We start from the raw sequence: 15,157 nt of genomic DNA on the forward strand, positions 1-15,157 counted from the left end.
TAGAAGAATTGCAACTTCCTTTTATTGGGACCATTTTTCTCTGGGGGTGGGTTATCCCAGGGCACGACGGGGGGGGAGGGAGGTAAATGAGTTTGGAAAAGAGGCAAACAACTCTCATGCAATGTGAGAGCTGGAATGGGAATGAAGGTGACAGAGGGACGGTCCTTTCCTTTCTCCTTAAGATCTCGATCAAGTCTTTTGAGATGGGGGGGAAAAGGACCCCATGGTTTGGTCCTGTGAGGAGAGAGCGTGCCTGCCCCATACTTTTCGGCAACAGGAAAGTATTGTCTGCTAAAGTGCTTTTCTGAAGTTTCAAACGCCAGGTGGGTGAGTTTGTGGGTGTCAACGGGCAACAGATGCTGAGTAGCCTGGAACGGACGGTCAGTCGGAAATGACGAAAAAGATGTCATCAGTTCAGCCTCCTGGACGCTGCCCTCGCCGGCCCCTGGGAGCTGTCCGCGCCTCGTCGGCGGAAACCAGAAGCTGAGACCTCTTCTAGGAAGCTGGGAAGAGAAGAGGGAAACAGCGGCAGGGAGTTAAAGGAAGGCGTCCCAATGAGTTGGCGATTGTGGTCAACAAGAAAGAGCAGAAAGGTTTCCCAGCTCTGTAATGTTTTATGTACTGTGGCTTGCCGTTTTATTGATTATAGTTTAGATATTATTTATCGTAACTGGATTTCTGTTTAACTTTTATATGTTGATATCATTATTTTATGCTATTCTAAGGATTGTAGAATGTTACTTTTTTGATGAAGGCTGTCTATTTTGAACTTATGTTTTATTATCACGTTTTTGTATTGCATTAGATTGTTATAAGATGTACATTTTTTGTTTCTTCAGCTTGTAAGCCGCCTTGAGTATTGTAAGATAGAAAGATAGAAAGACGGTATACTAATTAAAAATGATGCTGATGCTGATGCAGGAACTCACGGGGTTTTCTCCATTCCAGAATAACTTGGCTGAGGTTGGATGTGCATCTTATCTCTCTCTCTCTTTTCCCCCCAATTTTTAAAATTAATTTTCCAAGTTTATAACAAATATGACATACAAAAAAAGAAAGAAAAGAAAAAGAAAAGAAAAGAACATACAAATAAACACATAATCCTTCTAAAATCCAATTTGCTTTTCATTGTTAACTAACTTCCTCAAATCCCCCTAACTGAATTCCATTGTACCCCCTCGTAACAGTTTTCCAACCTCTTCTTTCTAACAAAATTTACTTTTTCAAATTACTTTCTGAGCTTCTTTTCATAATTTCTCCCATAATGTTTTACAGTTTAATCATGTCCTATTCCGAAGCCAAATTGGTAAATTCAAGTAGCTTGTCTTATCTTACAATATTTAATTAAATACCGTATTTTTCACCCTATAGGACGCACTTCTTCCCCTCCAAAAATGAAGGGGAAATCTGTGTGCGTCCTATGGGGTGAATGCAGGCTTTCGCTGAAGCTTGGAGAGCGAGAGGGGTCAGTGCGCACCGACCCCTTTCGCTCTCCAGGCTTCAGGAAGCTATCAGCAAGCCTGGGGAGCCCGCGGGAGTTCCCGCAGGGCTCCCTAGGCTGCGGATAGCAGCCTGCTGCCCGGAGCGCGGGGCGCGCTGAAGCCGCGGCTGGGGGGGGGGAAATAATTTTTTTTCTTTCTTTCCCCCCCAAAAAACTAGGTGCGTCCTATGGGCCAGTGCGTCCTATAGGGCGAAAAATACGGTAATTTTTAAATTTCTTGGTGTTCCTCCATTGTTCTTGGTGTTCCTCTTCTTTCTGATCGCGGATTCTTCCATTCTCTCTCTTTTTTGGGGGGGGGGGAGAGAAGCAACCTTGCCCCCCTCCGTCTTTGGGCAAGCAAAACGTCTCAGTCCACAGCGCCTAAATCTCTAATAATCGCTTGGCGGCCACCCCGAGAGATGGAGGAGGGTTGAATCGCCCTGAAGTGAAGCAACTCTGTAAGGTCTCATGGGTTGCTCTGTGGTGTCTCCAACCCCCCCCGCCAACACCCCCCTTCCGCATCTCTCCAGAAAGACACATCCTCCGAGCATCCCACGTCGATTTAATTAATCCTTGTCACCCAGCAAAGCGGCTGGCTGTGTTTTTGTGAGCTGCCCACGTACGGAGAAGGCGCTGAAATACTGGGGGAACTCAAACACACCACAGGATCGAGGCTGCTGCTTCTCCCACAACACACTCACACTTTCCCCTTCTGGTGAACAAAAGAAAACAAAAGAAAACAAAAAAACAAAAATAAAAACGCATATTCCTCCATTTTAAATTCCATTAACTGGCTTCCTCGAATCCCCCCTAACTGAATTTCATTGTATCACCTTGTAACAGTTCTCCAAAATCATCTTTCTACTACAATTTACTCCTTCAATTAACTATCTTCATCTCTTTTCTTATTGACTTAAATCCATATTGCTATACAACTTTCTTATTCTAATCCTAGGCCTATTTGATACTTTCAAGTACCTTCTAATTATCTTATATTACAATATTTAGCTAATCTTTAAATTTCTTCCAATCTTCTTGATGCTCCTCTTCTTTCTGATCGTGGATTCTTCCAGTCATGTCAGCCAGCTCCAAGAACTCCAATATCTTCATCTGCCATTTTTCTTGTTGTTGTTTAGTCGTTTAGTCGTGTCCGCCTCTTCGTGACCCCATGGACCAGAGCACACCAGGCACTCCTGTCTTCCACTGCCTCCCGCAGTTTGGTCAAACTCATGCTGGTAGCTTCCAGAACACTGTCCCACCATCTTGTCCTCTGTCGTCCCCTTCTCCTTGTGCCCTCCATCTTTCCCAGCATCAGGGTCTTTTCCAGGGAGTCTTCTCTTCTCCCGAGGTGGCCAAAGTATTGGAGCCTCAGCTTCAGGATCTGTCCTTCCAGTGAGCACTCAGGGCTGATTTCCTTCAGAATGGAGAGGTTAGATCTTCTTGCAGTCCATGGGACTCTCCAGAGTCTCCTCCAGCACCAGAATTCAAAAGCATCCATTCTTCGGCGACCAGCCTTCTTTATGGTCCAGCTCTCACTTCCATACATCACTACTGGGAAAACCATAGCTTTAACTATACGGACCTTTGTTGGCAAGGTGATGTCTCTGCCATTTTTCTACCATTGGTATTTCTTGAGATTTCCAATTACTAGCTAATAGCAGTCTTCCTGCTGTAGTGGCATACAAAAAATAATCTGACATCTTTTTATTTCAACTTCCTTTTCTGTCCTGGGATTTGCCTTTTCCAGGGCTGCCACGCACAGGCCGGGCATCCTCTCCCGACTCCCCTTCTCTCTCAGTCACAAAGCCAGGAAACGCCTTTTGCTCTCCCGTTTCCACTGAGCTGGTCGGGAAAAATCCTCCCGTGCCTGAGATGCGTCACGAGATGACGCAGGGGCCACAACCTTTGGCCCCAGGAGAAGGAAAGCCCCCGCGCTCGTCTGGCCTCTGGCCTGTCACAACAAGCCTCGGACGCTTGACCCGGGGCAGGAGGAAAACAGCCGGCTTTTTCACTGACGCCCAGCGCCCGGGACAGGCTCGTGGCACCAGAAGGAATTTGGCCTTGAAAAGGGGGCTGCGGTGCCATTTCACACAACCTGGACGCCAGCAATTCAAGATGCGCTTCTGTCCGTAGTGGTGCCCAAACAGGCTGACCTCCTTGCGCCGAAGCAACAACAGTCTCCTCTAGGGCGGGCTAGGAATCACGGCATATCCGAAGCTTTCCATGCCCATCAGAGGCTTTTAAAAATCCACATTTTGTGCTTAAGGAAGAATCAGTGTTTCCAATCTTCTTCTGAAAGGGCTTTTGGTTTAAAGTAGGCAAATGATTAAGGATGGACAAGGAACGGTCTCAGGTTATGGGGTTGAGAGGCCTGAACTGTTCAGGCTTAACTTGTTCCCACCCCCAGTAAGAATTTAGTGCCATGTATCATACTCCCTCCTCCTCCTCCAAAATTTGCTTCTGAGTGTAAAGAGGTGGATCAGGCCCAAAGGGGTCTGTCTAGCCAAGTCTCTTGGTCTACCAAATAACCTTAATAACTTCTTCTTCTCTTCTTCTTCTTCTTCTTCTTCTTCTTCTTCTTCTTCTTCTTCTTCTATTAACCCCACCCATTTGGCTGTGTTTTCCCACCCATTCTGGGAGACTTCCAGCACATATAAAATTGTGTAGTTATTTATCTCCTTGACATCTGATGGAAGGACACTCCACAGGGCGGGTGCCACCACTGGGAAGGCCCTCTGCCTGGTTCCCTGCAACCTCACTTCTCTCAGGGAGGGAACCGCCAGAAGGCCCTCGGAGCTAGACCTCAGTGTCCGGGCTGAATGATGGGGATGGAGACGCTCCTTCAGGTATACTGGGCCGAGGCCGTTTAGGGCTTTAAAGGTCAGCACCAACACTTTGAATTGTGCACAGAAACGTACTGGGAGCCAATGTAGGTATTTCAGGACCAGTGTTAGATGGTGTTAGATAGGCTGTATCTGAATCTGGAGGTATCGGGCCAAAAGAAGCCCATCCAGTCCAGCCTCCTGTTCTCCCAGTGGCTAAATACCCCTGAGAGCCTAGTAATAATAATAATAATAATAATAATAATAATAATAGTAATAATTTTTTATTTGTACCCCGCCCATCTGGCTAGGTTTCCCCAGCCACTCTGGGCGGCTTCCAACAAAGACCAAAAATACATTAAGAATCGAGTTAGACTGCTCTGGCCCTGGAGGTTCCATCAGAGCAGAAGAACCCTGCTGAATCAGACCTGAAAGCGGGCCCATCTTGTCTCTTGTAGGTCGCGAAACTATGCATACACAAACAGAAACACACACACACATATATAAAGACACACAGAGAGAGCAGCAACAGAAGCTGCTAACATATGTGCCTCCACGGATGCTTACTGAAACAGTGTGGTTACACGGAGTTATTCTCTGCCAAAATGACTCATCCCTTGCAAGTGCTACCGGGCTGATGGATCTGACCCCCCAACCAGCATATCGGTTAGGGATTGAACGGCAGAGGCGACGCTGCAAGATGCAATGGAAGGAGGAGGAGAAGGAGGGGGACAAAGGCCTCGCAGAAAATGTCTATTTGCACACCCAACCCTGTAATGGATCCTAAAAAGTACAGACTCACCTGTTGAGGCTTGCAGGGTAGGGGAGAATTAAAGATCACCCGGTCTGCAAGTTATCTCGTGTTGTTGCAGAAGCCAGGGACTCTGCCCTGTTATTTATTTTATCATCATCATCATCATCATCATCATCATCAAACCTTTTATTGTCATCACATACAAGCAACGGGTTTCTTCCGGGTTTCGGCGGTTGCACATGCGCAGAAGCACTAAATCGTGCTTTGCGCATACGCAGAAGCACTGAATCGTAACCTGTGCGTGTGCAGACGCGGGTTGTGAATGATGTGGGTTGCGAACGTGCATCCCACACGGATCACGTTCGCAACCCGAGTGTCCACTGTATGTTTGTTTGCTAGATTGTATGCTCCTTAAGAGATTCGTTTGCAATATTCAGCAGGGGACGGGCACACACACACACACACACACACACACACACACACGCACACACACACACACATTTAAATAAATACATTGCTATATGAAGCACAAAGTATTTTGTCCACCATTGCTGGACCCATCAGTCGGTGTTTTTAGTCAATTGGTATTTAAAAGGCACTCCGGAGAAGGGGGGATGATTGCTAGCTGGGAAAGGAAGCGGGTTTTATCCCTCTAACTGGGTAAGTGGGTCAACCCCCAGATTAGTTGCTGCAGACTCTGGCTCACCCTAAAAACCGCCCCCCCCCTCTACAGCTGAAGCTTCCTCTACACGGGAAAACAGAGTAAGCATACAGGACCTCTCTCGGAGATTTGCCTGGCCTCCTCTCCAGCCTCGAAGCTATAAAAGGATTCATGGAATTGTAGAATTGGAACGGGAACCCCAAAGGTCATCCAGTCCAACCCGCTGCAATGCAGGAATCACAGCCAAATAATCCCTGACAGGTGGCTGCCCAAGCTCTGTTTAAAAATCTCCCATGAAGGAGGGAGATGTCTGCCATTGGGGATTGAACCCGGGACCTTCTGCATGCCAAGCAGGTGTTCTGCCACTGAGCTACAGCTCTGCCCTTTTTTAAAAAAAGAGGAAGCCGCTAGTCCTCATTGTTTTGATTTAGACAACAATGTTTGACCGTGCTTTAAAGCAGAGGGCGCCTTCAGCGAGAAGGCTGTCCTCTGTAAAACTGGATTTATATCCTGAAAGGTGGGGTATAATGGTAATAAAATAAAACAGCACAAGCGCCTCTCGCAAGATCCCTTTCTGCCAGGCGAAAAGGAGGCAGACAGCTGTGGCTTCCCTAGAAAACTGTGGGGAGGAGAGGAGAATCTTCCAAGAAGAGAGTCATATTCGCGCAGTAAATAGAATTAGATATGACCGGTGGGGGGGGGGGGGGAGAGAGAGAGAGAGAGAGAGAGAGAGAGAGAGAGAGAGAGAAAGCGAAGGACTGTAATTATATCTTAAACGCTCACAGAATCTCCCATTAATACCCTGCCTGTCATTACTGCTCATTATGCTGCAGAAAAGAACCAGATGGGGTCCCTTTAGAAATGGGTTCATTTTCTCCCCAAACGAACCTAATCCGCGATGTGAGTCCATCATTAAGCGGGCAGATGTGGGTGGGGGTGGCCCTTCTCTCCCATCCCCTCTGCAAGTTATGTGGGGAGCAGGGGCAGCGGCGGCTGGCAAGTCAGTGGGATGATGAGGCAGAAGGGAGGGAGCCCGACAGGAGGTGGAGCCAGAGGCAACAAGAGGCGGAGCCAGAGGCAACGAGAGGTGGAGCCAAAGGCAATGAGAGGAGGAGCCAAAGGCAACAAGAGGAGGAGCCAGAGGCAATGAGAGGCGGAGCTACAGGCAATGAGAGGCGGAGCCAGAGGCAATGAGAGGCGGAGCCAGAGGCAATGAGAGGAGGAGCCAAAGGCAACGAGAGGAGGAGCCACCGGCAAGGAAAGGCGGAGCTACAGGCAATGAGAGACTGAGCCAGAGGCAATGAGAGGCGGAGCCAGAGGCAACGAGAGGAGGAGCCAGAGGCAACGAGAAGCGGAGCCAGAGGCAACGAGAGGCGGAGCCAAAGGCAATGAGAGGAGGAGCCAGAGGCAATGAGAGGAGCCAAAGGCAACGAGAGGCGGAGCCAAAGGCAACGAGAGGAGGAGCCAGAGGCAACGAGAGGAGGAGCCACAGGCAACAAGAGGCGGAGCCAGAGGCAACGAGAAGAGGAGCCAAAGGCAACGAGAGGCGGAGCCAAAGGCAACGAGAAGAGGAGCCAAAAGCAACGAGAGGCGGAGCCAAAGGCAACGAGAGGAGGAGCCAGAGGCAACTAGAGGAGGAGCCACAGGCAACGAGAGGCGGAGCAACAGGCAATGAGAGGTGGAGCCACAGGCAATGAGAGGAGGAGCCAAAGGCAACAAGAGGAGGAGCCACAGGCAATGAAAGGCGGAGCTACAGGCAATGAGAGGCGGAGCCAGAGGCAACGAGAGGTGGAGCCAGAGGCAACGAGAGGCGGAGCCAAAGGCAATGAGAGGAGGAGCCAAAGGCAACAAGAGGAGGAGCCACAGGCAACGAAAGGCGGAGCTACAGGCAATGAGAGGCGGAGCCAGAGGCAACGAGAGGCGGAGCCAGAGGCAACGAGAGGAGGAGCCAGAGGCAATGAGAGGAGAAGCCAGAGGCGACGAGGGGGGGAGCTAGAGCCAACGAGAGGAGGAGTCAGTGTCAACGAGAGGTGGAGCCAACTCATTCTAGATTTGCCCCCATTTTCCTCCTCCTCCTCCTCTTTGCTGAGTTCTACAGGTGCAAGGCTCTGTACAGAACTAAGTACATTTAGATACCCTGGAATCTGTATGTTATAAAAAAAAACCCAGCGACTCGTTTTCTTAATAAAATTTCCCTTGCAGCCGTTGATCATCTCTATTGCTCACTCTCACGGGGAGCGTAGTTTATGGTTGGGGATCTTAGTCTTATTTATCCATTGCTTTGCATAAAATATTTGCAAATTGCTTGGGCATGCTCAAAGTCCATTATAGTGAAATATCTGTGGGATTTAATAGACGGGTCCCTCTCCTGACATTTTAACCCCCTCCCCCAATTTTCTCCTTACAGTCATTTTCCTGCAGTACTTCATTTGTATACAAATAAGAAAACCTCCCTGGTTTTTCCTTTAGCTTAAATGGGATAGTCTTGACTCTGTTGCTAGTCCTACTCAAGAGTAGTCCCACTGACATTAATGGACATGACTTGGGCCACTTGCTCCAGCAGGTCTCCTCTGAGCATAACTGTGGAGGCAGAGTACAGTTATTGTGGCTAGTAGCCTTCTCCTCCTCCATGAATTTGCCCAATCCTTTTTTAAAAAGCCATTCAAGTTTATGCCTCCTGTGGCAAGGAGTCCCACAGTTTAACTCTGTTTCAGGAAGGAGGACTTCCTTTTATGTATCCTGAATCTCCCAACATTCAGCTTCACTGCGTCCCCGCAAGTTCTGGTTTTAGCAAAAAGGAAACAAAAAGCCCTTTCTCCCTTCGCTTTCCCTATGCCCTGCATCATTTTATAAACGGCTTATATCTTGTCAAATCTTCCTCGCCTTTTCTCCAAACTGAAAAGCCCCAAACGCTGCCATCTCTCCTTGCAGGAGCGTGGCTCCCTCTCCTCGATCGTTCGGGTTCCCTTTCTCCCAGCTTTTCGATCTCCCTTTTCAGGTGGGGCGACCAGAACAGCACACGGTATTCCATGCACGGCCGAAACCATCGGTTTGTGTAACAGCATTATGGATACTCGGCTCTATGGGTCTCGGGACGATTTGGAAACACAGGAAGATGCCTCCCGTGGGGTCAAACCATGGGTCCCATCTTGCCTGACCTTTCCAAACTGGGAGGTGGGGCGCAGGGTCCGGAGGTCATCAGTCTCTCGATTCCCATCCTCCTTCCTGTCTGCTGTCCATTGCTGGCTGTTGAGAGCAGAAGTCTGACCATTTCTGGGGCGGGGGCTCTAGACTGCACCCCCAACCACTACTCCCGGGCTAAACAAGTCAACTCAATAATTTGTGGAGTTGGGGGGGGGGGAGAGATAAATAAAAGATCTGGAGATGGTGGGTGGAGGGGCACCCCAGCTAATTTCATCAGGATTTTCAGAGCAAAATGTGCATTAATATAGACTTGCCTTTGTAACCCACTTTCGGGGAGATATTTAAGTCTGGGGTCCGGTCAGAGGGCTGTCTCTGCAATGGGAGTCTCGCTTGAGAGGAAAACTCTTGCTGCCTCTCCTGCCCCCACCCCGGTAGGCGGCACAGCTTCTTATTTGTGGCTTAGGGCCCTCGTATCTACGGGACCGCCTCTCCTGGTCTGCCCCGCAGAGGACCTTAAGGTCCATGAATAATCATAGTTTAGAGGTCCCGGGCCCTAAGGAAGTCAGACTATCCTCCACCAGGGCCAGGGCCTTTTCAGTGATGGCCCCGACTTGGTGGAATGCTCTGTCCCAGGAGACTAGGGCCCTTCAGGATTTAACCTCCTTCTGTCGGGCCTGTAAGTCAGAGCTATTCCGCCTGGCCTTTAATTTGAATTCAGCCTGATCTTTCATTTCCCTTCCCTCCCCTTTTATGAATATCACCCGCTCTGAGACCCCACAGCTAATTCTCCCCTGGCCTCCCCCCTGGCCCATGTAGGACCAATTCAGCCAGCTAGCCCTGGGGATTCCCCTGAATTGATTTTTGAATTTTATTGTTATTCATGTTTTTATACTGTATTTTATGCTGCTTTTTATAATTAAGTGTTTTAAATTTGTTGTTAGCCGCCTTGAGTTTTTGCACGGGGAAGGGCAGGGTATAAATAAAAAATTATTATTATTATTAATTATTATTATTATTATTTATTATCTCGAGAGCAAGAAACAAAGTTGTCCTTCTCAGTGCCGCGATGGTGTGTAAGGCTGTTAGCTGAAGAAAATGGGCAGGACTAAGCGAGGCCCATTCATTTCCATAGGTCTACTCCGAGCAAGACCCAGTTGAATGCCGTGTGCCCGTCACCCGCCAGGAACTGCTGCCCACCCGGGGGGGGGGGCTCGGGGTACTGCTCACCTCTTTGTGTTGTGGATGGTGGTCCCGCCCAGCACAATCCGGACCCCAGGGGTGGTGCGGTTCAAGTTGTAAACGGTCAGCGCCTCCTCGTACGTGGCTCCTCCAATCATGAACACAATGATGTCTTGAGGCCTGTGACAGAGAGAGGAAGAGAGAGAGTCGTTTCTGGAGGCAATTCAGAGCGCTAATTTTAACGTTTTAAGGACCGAAAAATCCGGAAGGAAGAGTTCAGTTGGAGTCCAGCAACGTCTAGATCAGGGTTTCACAAAACTTGGGTCTCCAGCTGCTTTTGGACTACAAATCCCATCATCCACTATTCCTGCTTGCTATGGATGATGGGAGTTGTAGTCTTGGGGAAACCCTGGCCCAAAGGGTACCAGGTGGAGGAAGCCTGCCTGAAATGGCTTTTGGGGCCCAGAATACCTTTTGGGGCCAGACTAGCCTGCCCAACTCCCATTAAGCGGGGAGACCATCGTCTGACCCGCAATGATAAACCGTGGTTTGCTCAAGAAACAGCAAGCTAACGGAGAGCAATTTCACAGATGATCAAGCACACCATGGTTTGTTTTTCTGAAGACAAAACCCTTGGAAAGCTTGGCAGGTGTCAGAAACAGGGTGTTCAAACAAACCACAGTGAAGAGTGTCAGGGTTATACGAAACACCAAGCCGTACAAACAAACCTTTGGCTGATTAATATTATAATTGTGTTTGGGGGGTATTGTTTGGTTGTTTTTGTTTTAACTATTTATTTCTGCTTTTGCCTGGGATTCTTACCTTGTGAACTGCCCTGAGATCGTATACTGAAGGGCCGTATCTCATGAATCAATAAAGCAAACCAAGGTTTTGTAGGCCAACAGCAAACCATGGTTTCAGGTGGCAGCTTGCTGCCAGTTAAACAAACCACTGTTAAGCCACTGGGTAGGATTTGGCCAATCAAGCCAACCACGGTTTGACAAATCATCGCTTGATAAACCAAGGCTTAGTTGTTATACAGGCAAACGAATGTGCATCCCAGCTTCTGGAGAAAGTGAAGATTATTTGGGGGAAAGAAACTAGTGTTGCTTTTGAGTTTACATCCGGTCGTTTCAACTTAGTTTGGCAATCTGGGTATATTTTGCAGGTGACACATTGGATACGTTAGTTGAGATTCCTGCATAGCAGCGGGGTGGACTGGATGACCCCCAGGGTCCCTTACAACTCTACAACAGTATGATCAAAACAGGATGTGAAAGGAGCAGGGGGTGAGAGCATTTGCGTAGGTAAGAGGAAGCAGAAAGGCTTCCAGGAAACGGGGAGAGCTGTGAAGCGGAGATATTTGGAAACAGCAAAGTGATCGGCAAGTGGTCAGAAGTTCACACAGACAAATAATAATAAAAATAATAAATTTTTATTTATACCCCGCTCTTCCTGGTTCAGAAAACCAGGCTCAGGACGGCTAACAACAAAACACTTAATTGAGGCAACAAAAAACAGCATAAAATACAGTATAAAACGTGAATAACAATAAATTCAGAATTCAAAAATCAATTTGGGGGGGAAATCCATCCAATAAACATTAGATGATCACCAGGGCCAGCTGGCTAAATTAGTCCTATTTGGGCCAGCGAGGAGACCAGGGGAGAATTAGCTGTGGGATCCCTCCCACCCAAAACAGGAACACAAAAAGCTGCCATAACAACAACAACAACAACAGCAGCAACAACAACAACCTGCCCATCTGGCTGGGTTTCCCCAGCCACTCTTATATGGGACCACTGGGTCCGTCTATCTCAGTATTGACTACGCTTCAGGTGGGGGGCTTGCCTAGCCTGACCTGGAGATGCATCGCAGCGGGTTGGGCTAGATGACCCCCCGATGTCCCTTTCAACTCCAGGATCCTATGCCCCTGGGGACTGAATTTGGGGTCTCCAGGTGTGCCAAGCAGGTGCTTTGCCCCTGAGTTGCAGCCCAAACTGGCTAAAAATGCAGAGTGTGTGTGTCCAGTCTGCGCTCCCTGCCTTGCCCTCTTGCCTCCCCCAGTTTCCCAGCATCGCAGCTACCGTATTTTTCGCTCCATAAGATGCACTTTTTTCCTCCTAAAAAGTAGGGGGAAATGTCTGTGCGTCTTAGGGAGTGAATGCCTATGGACGGCAGTGGGATCCCACTGCAGTCGCGAGCGGAGGATCCATGGCTCCCCTTCCCTCCTCCGTGGCTCGCTTTAAAGCAGCAAAGCAGGAGATGAGCCGCTTACACAAGAGGAGGCTGCTGGGGTTCCTGTGTCAGGTCCGTCCAGGGGCGTGCTGCCTCCCCGCTCATCGCTCCTTGAGCGCGCACACTAAAGAAACATACAACTCCTGTCCCTCACTCTCATTCGGATATACCAGTAGTTTATTAAATAGTTTAGTACAACATTTGATTCAGAATATTTCCCCCCTGTTTTCCTCCTCTAAAAACTAGGTGCGTCTTATGGTCAGATGTGTCTTATGGAGCAAAAAATACGGTATGTCTCCACCTTTTAATCTGAGCAAGGCTAGCGCTGGAGGCAACCCACGGCGTGATGGAAGAGTCTGACATCTTCCCCCTGCAAATAGGGGCTTCCTTGTCCCAGAAAGGGAAGGTAAAGGTAAAGGGACCCCTGACCATTAGGTCCAGTCGTGGCCGACTCTGGGGTTGCGGTGCTCATCTCACTTTATTGGCCGAGGGAGCCGGCGTACAGCTTCCGGGTTATGTGGCAAGCATGACTGAGCCGCTTCTGGCGAACCAGAGCAGCGCACAGAAACGCCGTTTACCTTCCCGCCGGAGCGGTACCTATTTATCTACTTGCACTGGTGTGCTTTCGAACTGCTAGGTTGGCAGGCGCTGGGACCGAATGACGGGAGCTCACCCCGTTGCGGGGATTCAAACCGCCGACCTTCTGATCGGCAAGCCCTAGGCTCTGTGGTTTAACCCACAGCGCCAACCGTGTCCCTTAGAAAGGGAAGGAGAAGGTGTCAGATACGTTCTCCCCTCCCTCCGCTCCCCTGGAAACACAGATGAGAGAGCTCCCGCTCTGGGCCTGCTCAGATCCCCAAGAACTGGGGCAACCGGATCCAGTGACAGAGACGGACAGATGCTTGGGTTTTTTTGTTTAATAATTAAAAGGAAAAACCCGTCCCCCAAGCTGTCTCTTGTAACTGATGAAGTCCACCAGCTTTCAAAGGATGAGGGAGCTTGATCAGATGGTCAGACCTGGCACCCCTCCACCGCAATATGGGTCCGCACCCCCTAAACACACACACACACACACACACACACACGAGCAGGGTTTTGTTACAGCTCATATCACAAGAATGCTTACTCACTGGGGACCAGGAGGATGCAGGGAGCATGAAATCCAAACATGAACCCCCCCCCAAAAAAACGCCCCCACCTCTTTCGTGCTCCCGTTCCACACAGGTTAGCAACTTCAGCCCATTCAAATATTCAGGCCCAGAGCCCTGAATCGCAAGCGACGTTTGCAAAGATCACTTGATATAGGGAGAGATGCAAATTCCGAATTTGAACGTCGCGAGTCCTTCCTCAATGCCCACATCTGAACCACACATCTCCCGGGTCAGTTCTCCAGATGCCCATTTTGGTTTGGAGCTTTCTCGTCCCTTGCGAATTTACCCTAGCTGCTTTTAAAGCGGTTCAAGCGGGTGGCCATCGCTGCCTCTTGTGGCAGTGAGTTCCGCAGTTTAAGGGCGGGATGCAAACTGAGTAAGCAACAACAACAATAATAATGCACACAGTTCGCAGAATGCAGGTTCCGTTTCACGGCAGGCTTTGAAAATCCCTTTTTAAAAGCAGAGGGTCCCCAGCGCACAGAGCTATCGAACACTGGTTCCTGGGCAGTTGCCAGAGACTCGCCGTAAACCAGTCACTGAGACCAACGCAGGATCAGATGGTTCCTCATTCCCTCCCCGCCCACGGAAGATTAAGAAGTCCCGCAATGAACGGACAGGCTGTTCTGGCCCAAGGTCAGCATTGGAAACAATACAAAAAGGCGGCTGTGAATCTCCTAAGGCGCTACTTTAAGAATAAAATGCAATGTAACTAGGACATTCCCAGTTTCTCACGGCAGAGGAGATGCTTACATGGGTGTCGAAAAGCACCGGAATATTAGCTTTGTTTTGCCATCCTAGGCTTCAGCAGTAGAACAAGCTCATATGTGGATTTTGCAGGATGGTGGATCTTATAGTTGCAAGATCCACTATCCTGTAATGTTACATGTGAGTCTGTTCTACTGATGAAGCCTAGGGTGGCTAAACAAGGCTAATATTCCGGAAATCCTTGTCTTAGACTCTGTGGAACTGTAACAACCCTTCATGTGGATTATTGGACTCTATGAACAGACAGGTGGAATAGATATTTATACATGTATGGACCTTATGAATGAACTGACTAGAGAATGAACTGATCCACTGGGTCTTCTGCTTTTTTCGTTTATGAGACTTCCATTGAAATCTACAATTTGACACAATGAATATTATACAGTGGTACCTCAGGTTAAGTACTTAATTCGTTCCGGAGGTCCATTCTTAACCTGAAACTGTTCTTAACCTGAAGCACCACTTTAGCTAATGGGGCCTCCTGCTGCTGCTGTGCCGCCGGAGCCCAATTTCTGTTCTCATCCTGAAGCAAAGTTCTTAACCTGAAGCACTATTTCTGGGTTAGCAGAGTCTGTAACCTGAAGCATATGTAACCTGAAGCGTATGTAACCTGAGGTACCACAGTACCTCATTTATTCAAAAGTACAGCTGGTTAGTTGTTTATAAACTTTGCAAAATCAATAAAATTTTTGATTAAAAAAAAAAGAAATTGCGAGGAGGAGCCAATTTCTGAAGTGAAATTTGTACTCCAATTCCATTAATTAGCCAATAATAATAATATTTTCTTATCGTCATATCAAAATAAATTGTTGCTGCTGTTGATTTATTATCAAAAGGACAGCTGGTTACGTCTTGTGTGTTTATATAGAAAGTAAACACAGACATGTGAAGTAACAATCACACAACCAGAAACGGAGGAGTGGAATGCTAACAGGTGGGGCTGCACCAGAGATCTTAACC

General features: G+C 48.4%; 1 protein-coding gene across 1 annotated transcript in view; it reads right to left on the reverse strand.

Annotated features, from left to right (window-relative positions):
- Window positions 1–15,157, reverse strand: part of VPS45 (vacuolar protein sorting 45 homolog) — a 50,423-nt gene continuing 35,266 nt past the window's right edge. The window contains exons 14-15 of the mRNA XM_080984634.1: window positions 10,089–10,220; window positions 1–503 (exon numbers count right to left, since the gene is read on the reverse strand). Of these exons, the coding sequence (XP_080840760.1) occupies window positions 410–503; window positions 10,089–10,220 (226 nt within the window). The 3' untranslated portion in view covers window positions 1–409. The remainder of the gene's footprint in view (window positions 504–10,088; window positions 10,221–15,157) is intronic.

The sequence above is a fragment of the Podarcis pityusensis genome (genome assembly GCF_964106645.2).
Source record: "Podarcis pityusensis genome assembly, chromosome: 16".
NCBI lineage: Eukaryota > Metazoa > Chordata > Lepidosauria > Squamata > Lacertidae > Podarcis > Podarcis pityusensis.